The 9,904-nt window shown below is 42.8% G+C and overlaps 1 protein-coding gene across 2 annotated transcripts; it reads right to left on the bottom strand.

Moving 5' to 3' along the window:
* Window positions 1-2,423: 2,423 nt before the first annotated feature.
* On the bottom strand, window positions 2,424-8,743 carry CD1A (CD1a molecule). Of its 2 annotated transcripts, XR_010377503.1 has the most exons (7): window positions 8,538-8,743; window positions 7,955-8,221; window positions 7,036-7,314; window positions 6,552-6,830; window positions 6,154-6,244; window positions 5,833-5,983; window positions 2,424-2,903 (listed from the first exon to the last, which is right to left on the bottom strand). XR_010377503.1 is itself a non-coding variant. In XM_064477885.1 (6 exons), exons 1-6 carry the CDS (start codon window positions 8,596-8,598, stop codon window positions 5,941-5,943), a joined length of 1,020 nt encoding a protein of 339 aa, XP_064333955.1. In that variant the 5' UTR covers window positions 8,599-8,743; the 3' UTR covers window positions 4,897-5,940. The 2 variants fall into 2 exon arrangements, 1 of the variants encoding a protein (XP_064333955.1); XM_064477885.1 differs by lacking the exon at window positions 2,424-2,903 and having other exon boundaries at window positions 4,897-5,983.
* Window positions 8,744-9,904: the final 1,161 nt, after the last annotated feature.

Here is a 9,904-nt window from a genome sequence, read left to right as displayed (position 1 = left end):
ACATTCTAATGTATTAATATGTTATCCTTCTGTGCGTTCTTATAAAATGTGGTATTGTGTAATGCATACAACTTTAATTTTCACAAATGCTATTATCCTGCATATGCATCACTTATTAATATATCTCATTCAGCACTCTTTCAGAGGCTTCCTATATTACTCTGCCTAGTCTGTTGTTTCTACCTGCCGCATAAAATCCCCTAGTGTGTATCTACCTCGTTTTACTTCTGTGTTCCCATTGAGATGAGCATCTAGCATGATTCCAGCACCTCACTGCCATAAAATCTCTGTGACAAGCATCCTTGTATGTGGTCCCTCCTGGATCTCGGTCAACATTTTCCATTACGCACATTCAGAAGTGGGATTGCAGGGTCAACGTGTACATCGTTAGACCAGTTACTACCACAAACTCTCCAGAATTACCTCAACACCATCAGCACATGGGGATCTCCATCTATTCCACATCCCTGCAAATGCTTTTTTTAAGGCCTAATACTTTATTTTATCTTTTTTTTTTTTATTGAAGTATAGTTAGTTTGCAATGTTGTGTCAGTTTCTGGTGTACTTCCACAGCTTTTTAACGCTGCCAATTCGGTGGTATAAAATGACATAATGTTTTAATTTGCATTTCTCAAATTACCAATGAGTTTGAGTGCAACTTTAATTTCAACAAAAGGGATTCTATGTGTTTTTCACTTACTAATGTATTTCATTCTGAGTTCTTTTCAAGACCTTCCCATATTACTCTGTGTATATAGGTATGAAATATGTTTTTATATATATGTATGAAATTTATTTTTAAAATTTCAAATACTTCCCTCAATTTTCTGCCCACTAATTTTGCTCAGTATAAACTTTATTGAAAAGAAAGCCATCCTTTTATAAAGTAAAATACAACAATTTTCACTTCTAAGAATTTTTTGCATAAAACACCAGTTTTATACAGTTTGTGGTACAGAAGCAACAATATACAAAACAATGGAACATCTCAGTGGCCTCTAGCCCTCCTGGACATGCCCATTCCTGTCCCCAAGGGGTGGGGAACCCAGGACTCCGGTCTGGCAGGACCTCAGTTAGTTACAGGTCCTGGGAGGGACCAAGCCCAAGGGGTCGAGGCTGGGAGGGAGGAACACCAGCACGTCTGGTCCCTCCAGGGCCCACTGGTTACTGGGACTGTGTATGTATCTATACGGGAGGTTGGGGGACGACCCACCATAAGCCATTTCTCCTAAGACTCTAGTGTTTCCCAGTGGGGAATTTAATCTATGAAATAATTCTGCAGCAATAGATCATAATAATATCTTGCTATATTATATACTAACTTTCTAGCATTGTCTTTTGCATTCAGGACTTTATCCCATTGTGAATAAACCTTTACTCCTCTCTTTCTAAAGTGATTTAGATCTATGTATTCATTTATTCTTCCATATAATACAAAAAGTAAGTTTACGCAGCACCTTGAAAAATTCAATCAGAATTGTCACTAAGAATTTTCTTAAGGAGAATCATAATTTATTATAATACTAATTTCTTCTGTATGACTGCTACTAATAAGAAATATTTCATGATCCCAATTGGTTTTAGAATTTCTCTGTAGAATATTTCTTTATTCTCTCTTTAGTCAATATTTAGCTGTATTACAGATTTTGTTAATATTATAAATGGTATCTTATTTTGTTTGTTACTTGTATTAAAAATAAAGGTGCTGATTTATAATACTTATTTTGCATCTAGAGACATTGTTAAATGTTCATCTTAGCTCTAATGGCTGAGTTTTTATTCTATTAGTTTTCTAGGTAGAAATCATAACATCTGAAAAGGTATGCCTATTCTCTTGAAGTCTCCAGAGTTTTCATTCATGTGTTACATTTTTATCTATATCATTCCTGAGCTCTCATATTATTCCCAACATTTTACTTATTCTTTCTTTTCTTACATACAATCATATGATCTCCAAATACTACTTTCTCTTTAATTTCTCTTTTGATTCCTCCTTATTTTTTTTGCCTCACGGGACTAACTAGGACTCTTAGTATTCTAAGGAAGAGAGAAGATCATACTAGGCAGACATCTTGTATTTGATTTGCACTGAGATGCTTTTAAACACACAATTAAATTAAATTAAACACACAATTAAAGCAGTTTGCAGCTGCTTTAGACCTTCCTCTCTTATGAAGACAATTTTTTAAGATTCCCACAAGCAATTAAAATAATTAATAACTGAAGAAGACATAATCAAATGATTATAAATACCAAATATAAATATTTATAAATGTGATGATGCCAAGATATGTTAAATCTTCTCTCATTTCCAAAGCTGAAACTATAGCCATCTGGCCACATGTCTGGATTTCCTTAAAAAAAAACCTCATACATGTCATCAAAAACAAATTTAAACTTGAATAACACAGGAGAACATCAAATACTAACTTACACACTTTAATTACTCAAAACAATTTCACACTTTAAAATATCTCCTCTTTCAACTTGATCTACCTACTTTTATATCAAGTGATCAGGAGGGGAGGTGGGGGAGCTATGAGCCACAATGCCCAGAACTTGACACATTTTCACAAAAGGAACAGCTTTCTCATCACTCACTTGCCCACTTCCCTGGTCTGCCTACTAATTCTGACGGTACAGTCGACTCCTCCCAATTGTGACATCCCAAGAGTTTATTTTTTAGCTTCTATTTTCTTCCCGGTGCAACTACAAACATGCCTCCCATGTTTCACTAGGGTCTTGATACATTTTTGAGATGATTCTCCATTAGCAGAAACTCTATCCCCTTGACGTGAGCCCATTGTGGCTGAGGCAGAGGGTTGGTTGAGGAAACCAACAGGAACATACGCCAGGAGGGAGGAGGGCTCTGTGTTCATCCTCTGTGAGGTTCAGATCGCCCGCTGATGGGAGAAGGGAGAAATCATTGTCAGAGGTTTTGTAGAGAATCACTTGGTCAACAAAAAAGCTGGGAAAGAAAATCTACAGGTTTCTGAAATTTGACTCTGGATAATTAAATATAGATGTCAAAATCAGAATGAGCTTGGAGGAAAGGGTTGTTCATTGTATTTTAAATACCTAGAGACACAGCTGCTTCTCAGACATTTTAGAATAACTCTCAGTGAATATATCTACCATAAAAATAGAAAAAGCTGTATATGTGATGAATGAATGAATGAACAAACTAATTGTGTCAGGAGGAAATCCAGGGAAAATATCTCGCATTTGGATCATTTAAGTGTCATTATCAAGGCATTTCATGGTTAATTCAATACAGATGCTATGAATCCTTATGAAAACCCTAAGAGTATATATTTTGTCCCCATTTAACTAAATAAAACAATGAGGATCGGGGAGCCTTTCCACAGTCCCTCACTTGCTCAGCAGCAGAACCCGCACTTTGATTTCCTGATCAGCGATTTGTTAGAAATACATGAGCAGAGGCCAGGACAGGGATTCATCAGGACGTCACAGTTAAGAAGACAGCAGAAGAGTTCAACAAGGTAAAAACACATCTGAGAAGAAAGCAAAAGGTCAAGAAACCAATTTTCGAAATAGAAGAAAAGGAAGAGGAAAGTGAAGAGGCATGTTTCCAGGCAGAGTCACAATCGCCCAGGGCCCCCTCTCTCTCAGCCCCTAAACAATTTGGAGCCAAGTCCCTGTCTCCTAGTTCAATCCAAGTAAGTTGCTGCACCAGGAAACTAAGATAGAAACAGCAAGGTAAACAGTAAATTGTAGAAGCACATTAGGAAGACAAAAATTTCCAGCTCAGAAGACAGTGGTGATGGTCTCTCCCCGACACCTTTAGGCTCAGCACGTCCCTGCCGCACGGTGTGCGCTGGAGAATGACTTGTTGAGTTAATTCGTGAATCCTTGAAGTCCATCTGTGCAGACCTCAACTCACACTGCCACTGGGGCCACTAGTCACAAAGAATCAACCTTCACTCTTCTCTGATTCTGCATCTGCTAATTTGCCGACTTGCTCACATTTCTCTGTAACCCTCACGTCAGTACTCACGGTGCTTGCACAGTCACTCATGGACGGGAGCAGAGAGGCACAAATTGTCACCTGGCTCCTGAGTTCCCAGCTGAGGCTGAACAAGGTGGTGCTCAGCCTCCTGGTTTCAGTTCTCAAACTGTAAACACGTCCTTCTCACGATCTACTTAGTGCCGCGTTGCCTGCGTTTCTGTGCTCTCTGTTGGTGCTTGGCTGTTTAGGGAGGCCCTGAAGCAGAGTGCTGAGGTGCTGTCCAGCGCTCCCCAGGCTCAGGAAGGCTGGGATGTGCCTTACGGAGAAAACACACTTGTAGATGCGCTTTGTTCAGGGGTGAGTCATAGGGCTGTGGGCCGTGAGTTCACTGTTAATGAATCAACGGGGCAGGAAACCCAGCAAAAGGAGAGGAAATTCACTGATCTCCATTTTCATAAAGTTTTCAGGACATGGGACATCCAGAAAGTGATAAGATCACATCCATAACGCTCTGCTGAAGCTATGGAAGAGGTGGCAAAGGAGCCAGACTGGTGGCTTCATGAGATGATGACTGGTTTTTCTTGTGTTTGATTTTTAATGCATAGAGGACAGCGCAGCTGTGGGGCTGAAGCCAAACACATTTACGATCCCGTTACCCAGGGTCGGGAACAGGGTAAACACTTCCTGGCAGGTGTTTTATTATTAAAAAATACTGTAAGTAATAAAGTAAACATTTTCAAATACATATAAACAGAAACACACATAAAACAAGGCTATGTGTTCATTAATTGACAAAAATCTGGTGACCAGAAGCTCACTGGAACCTAACCCTGTATGTCCCGTAGGAACAATGACAAGAGTTTCACTAAGTCGGTGTCTCCTGTGGCTTTAGCACAACATCCGTGAGTAGTGAGCATGTGCTGCATGTCATCTCTTGGCCTTGATCTCACTTCAGTGCTGAGCATCAGCACTCTTGTTCTCTTTTATCGCTCATCTTCTTTCAGGGACACACTCACACTACTGCCTCTCAGGCGTCAGCCCATTAGGGCCTCTCAGATGTTACTGCCTCTATGAAACCCCTGCTGATTTCATAAAATGCAGATTATGGTTTGGTAAGTCTAAGGTGAGGTCCAAGATTCTATATTTCTGACAAGCTCCCAGGTGATAACTCTGCTCCTTGTCCCTGAGCCACCCTGAATAATAAAGGACTGCATTCTGTCTTCCTCTTTTTCTTTACAATACTTGGAAAAATATTGTCACCTCAATAGTTCTCAAGAGTAAAATAATAAGAACAATCAGAGTCACAACTGTGTTTCTCCTTACAGAAATCACTAAGGAACTAGGAAAGTGCCAAGTCTCTTGGCTGAGTGACAACACATTTAACCAGAAGAGGAACAAATGTCTCAACTACTACAAAGATGACAGGAAGGAAAAGAATTTTCAAAGACTATAAATTCGGCATAAGTGCAGCACGGATTTTTATTGAGAACGTATTAAGTGCAGGGAAGACACATTGCCAAGGATACAAATGGTAAAAAGACATGCGCTCTGCTGTCAAGAAGCTTAAAAATTAGAAGGGGAAAACAGAGCTAAATAGACACAACAAAGGGTCTGAAGTGAGGAGATTTAGCAAGGTCCAGTCAAACTGTGATGGGAGTTCAACAAGGTAGAGACTGCCTCCACCTGTGAATCAGGGAAGGCTCTCTGGAGGAAGCGACATCTGAAATACGCCTGATAATCCTTTCATAATTGAACGTGTGAGTGTCCCTAGGGCCTCCTGCATTTAGAATTTAAATTTTGAATTTTAAAGCCCCATAACCCAGGCTACAACCACAAATCCTGCAAAATTACACTTCACTCACAGTGACAACAGATCATTAAGTAGAAATAAAAACAACAACAAGAAAAGCTGTTCACGGAGAGTTGAAGGCCAGCATCACCGGGCTGTGAGCTCCTAAGCTGCGGGGATCTCATTCCAAAGGGAGACGAGAGCTTGCGGGTTGACAGAGTGTCCTGGGAAGAACAGAGACGGAAGTCACTCGACATGGGGTGGAGGGGAGACCTGAGGGGGAAGAGGGAAGGGTGCTGGGGGAGGAGCACTGAGGAAAGAGAGAGAAAACAAAGATGGGCAGACAAGTGGGGAGTGGGGCAAAGAACAGGAAGGATGGACACGAAGAACTCACCGGCGCTTCCGAGCCCAAAATGTAAGACCTGCCAGGAGCAGCAGGGGCACCGTCACTGCCAAGAAGATCCAGCCCACGGAGCTGCGATGCCCTGTGGATCAGGGTGCACACAGTGGTGTCATTTCACTGCATGTCCCTGCTCATCATTCCAATGTCTGTCTCCCCAGTCTCCTTTCTCCCTATCTCTCCTCTCATCCTGCCCCACAGATGACTCCTTCATTAAGCGCAACATCTTCTTATGTCTGTGGGGCTCTCATTTTCAACTCCCGTATTTCTTCTTTTCATTTGTATTCCTCTGGGGTCTGGAGTTCCTAAAATTTCAATTTTTCATCTGGCTTTCCTGCTCAGCTCAAGGACCACCTACCCCCATTCCCAGCCGGGCCCCAGTCCCTGCTCACCCCAGTAGAGGACGATGTCCTGGTCCCCCAGACTGCTGTGTCTCACCCGGCAGCTCAGGCCAGGTGCCTCTCTGGCTTCCACTTCCAAGGACACCCGAAGATACCACGTCCCGTCGGCATGAGGCACGACGTCGCTTCTCTGAGTGCCCTGTTGCTCCCGTTCACCCCGCATCCACGTCACCCAAATAGGCTTTGGGTAGAAGCCAGAGGCGTGACAAACCAGCACCAGGCGGCCAGGACCAGGACTGGGGCCAGGGGACAGCCAGGCCTCTGGTCTTACTGCCGAGGACACGAGAGACACAGATGAGGACTCTGAGGCAGACTCTACGGTCACTTTAGACAGACACCCCTTTCCCACCTCTAGGAACCTGCCACCCATTATCCCCTCTCCCCCTTGCCTCCTTCTTGTCCTAAATTGGAAGGGCATGGTGGGAAGAGGTGGTTTTAGAACAGAAAGTTCTTGGAGGGCAGGTGCAGGACTGACCTTGTCGCTGGAGATATGCCTTCCCTGCATCAAGAAGACCCAGGTGGAAACGTGGGCAGGTGTCGGTGAGCAGCCTGTGTACTATTTCAAGGAAGCCTTTGTTCAAATTGAATAGACTGCTGACAAGCTTAGCCCTACCTCCACCCTTTGGAGAGGGCAACCATGAATTGTTCTGGAAGCTCAGGAACTCTGATCCTTGATAAGCAACCTGCATAAAGCCTGCTGAGGCTTCCCCAAAGTGCAGCTCACAGCCTCCTGCTACCTGTATATCAAAAGGATCTGGGGAAGAGGGGCTGTAAATTAGAGGAAAAGAGTGAAAAGATAAAATAAAATTTTAACATCAAAAAATTAAAGAAGCAGAAGGGAGGAGTTTAGAAAATTTGAACAAAAAGCAAAAATGTGTTTTATCAGAGGTTCAGAAAGGAGAACTGGTGGTAATTAGGGATACAGGAGATGAATGACAAAAAGGATGGCGCAAAGTGTTTGAAGAAGACAATGTAAACGGTGTGAGTGAGAGAATAAGGAAGGGCTCAGTGTGAGAGGGATGGGATTACAATAATCTAGGCTGTTTGGAATGCTCTAGGTTACACTGAATGTATAGACAGAGATTGTTGAAGAGATTAAATGGGGGAGGAAATCACACCTTAAGGCATCAGTCATAGAGTGAGGAAGCTGAGTGTATGTGCTTGGAGACCAGGGAGAGGGGCGGTCACAGGTGAGCACTCAGGGAAGGTGATAAAGCACAAGCCTGCGGTCAATGAGGGAGGTACGCTAGGGAGAGAGAAGGTTCAGAAATGAGTGGAGGCTGTTTCTCAGAGGAATAAGAAACTCATTGAGACACACACACACACATACACACACACACACACAGACACACACACCCCATATCCCCAATCCCCACTGAAGAACCTGAACTTACATTTAAGCTGCCATTGAATGATACGGTTGTGAAATGTCAGTGCAAAGTTAATGAAGAACGTACGAAACAGCGTTTCCAGCTCTGTCAACTCCTCGTTGCTGAAGTTGCCCCTGGACCAAGGCCACAGGTAAATGATAGTGCCAGAGCTGCTATTCCAGCCCTGAGTCTGCAACTCACCCAACCAACCCGAGCCCACATTTTGTTCCCAGGAACGGTTGTAAAAGGATAAGATCCCCATTACGTGGAAGGAGACTGGCTCCTGGAAGCCTGTGGGAAAAGAACAGAGAGATCAAAAAGAGCACTGAGAAGGAGAAAATGGAGAAAGAAAGGTGCCACAAAGGGGAAACTTCGTATCTAAAGAAGAGTGAAACCATAGACATTTGCCTGCCTCAGGGTCCCATCTGGTGTATACAACCTTCAAAAGAGCACAGGGACCTCAAGTCAGGGATGCTGGAGTGACACTTACCTGATCCTCTCAATCTCCAGGTTAGGGAAACCACCCCACACACACATGAGTGCACACACACACACACACACACACACCCTTTCTTGCACCCAACTGGGCAGTTGCCAGAGCTCTTACCATCCTTGCTGTCAGCACCTGGGAGGAGAGCCAGCAGCAATGGAAGCTGCAGAAACAGCATTTCATTTGCAGATGTTCTTTCTTTTGCTCAGGAAAATTGGTCTTTGGTTTCTGTTCTGAACAAACCTACCCCACAATACCTCTGTTCTGACTTCCTTCTGCTACCAACAGACAAACCTTCCCTTTAGTCAACATCTGAAAAAAAAAAAAAAAGAAAGCCTGCTCCTTCCCTAAACCCTGCACCACCTACTCAGATGCTCATTTCTGCTCCTGTCCTGAATCTCCTTTATGGCTTTAAGCTTCTCTTATTGTCATCAGCTTCCATCCTGTTCACCGTCCTCTAATTTAACTGCTATGGACCAAGTCTTAGGTGGTACTGAAAAGTCAATGTACCTTTAAGGCCTCTTTTCTCATTCATACAATACAGGCATGAAACTAAATGTCTCCCCAGCAGCCTGACTAAGGTTCTGAATCCCCTGCTCCTTTCTGTCCCTCTGTCTTTCTCTCTGCCTTTTTGATTATTTCCTCAGATATTCTCTTCCCTTTTCTCACCCCCTCCTCCTCTCATTCATATCTCTTACTCTCTTTTGTTTGCTTTATTAGCTTTTTCAGAATCCCTTATGATTGCCCTGAGAAACAGAATAATCCGTCACATATTCTCCATTAATTTTAGAGAAGGACCAGTAGCCATCACAGAGACCACAGGAACATTGGCACATACACAGGAAAATGCCCTGTCTTTGACTTGCATCGACAGATACTCACTCACCAAACAGCCACTTAGCCTGGACTCAAGCATCTTGTTACACTTGTGAACGTAAAGTGGTTGACAATGCAATCACTTTATTCAAAGAGCTTTTAGTCTACTTGGGAATAAAAACACGTAAAACAAGAAATATAAATCTTAGTGTGCTGAGACTTATTATAATGTTTAGACTCTAGACAAAAAATAAATAAATAAAAGCTTGCTCAAAACAATATTTTCTGAAGAGGTGACCCTTAACAGTTTTGTTTGCCCACTCAGGATCTTGACTTCAGATGTTGCCTTGGGGTGTTAGATCTATATCCTGTTAACAACAAAAAAAATCAACTGAGAAAACTAGGTGATCTAATTGGCTTTATTCGGGGATTCATGAATTGGGCATCCTATCCACCACACAGAGAAACAGTACAAAATGGAACGTTTTTATGGGACAAAGGAAGTGGAAAAGAAAAGAAAGGATAATTTTTTGGCCAGGACATCTTTTGAGGGGGAAGGGAGTGGCAAGGGCTTTATCATGCAGATTGCTTCTTCTTCCCCTGGGACAGGAGAGGGCCTCCCTGACAGATGACCTCCTTGATGCTGACCAGAACATCCAAGCTGGTTG

This window comes from Camelus dromedarius, chromosome 23 (assembly GCF_036321535.1).
Source record: "Camelus dromedarius isolate mCamDro1 chromosome 23, mCamDro1.pat, whole genome shotgun sequence".
Lineage (NCBI taxonomy): Eukaryota > Metazoa > Chordata > Mammalia > Artiodactyla > Camelidae > Camelus > Camelus dromedarius.
Note: the sequence above shows the minus strand (reverse complement) of the source record. Positions and strands in the feature narration are given on the sequence as shown.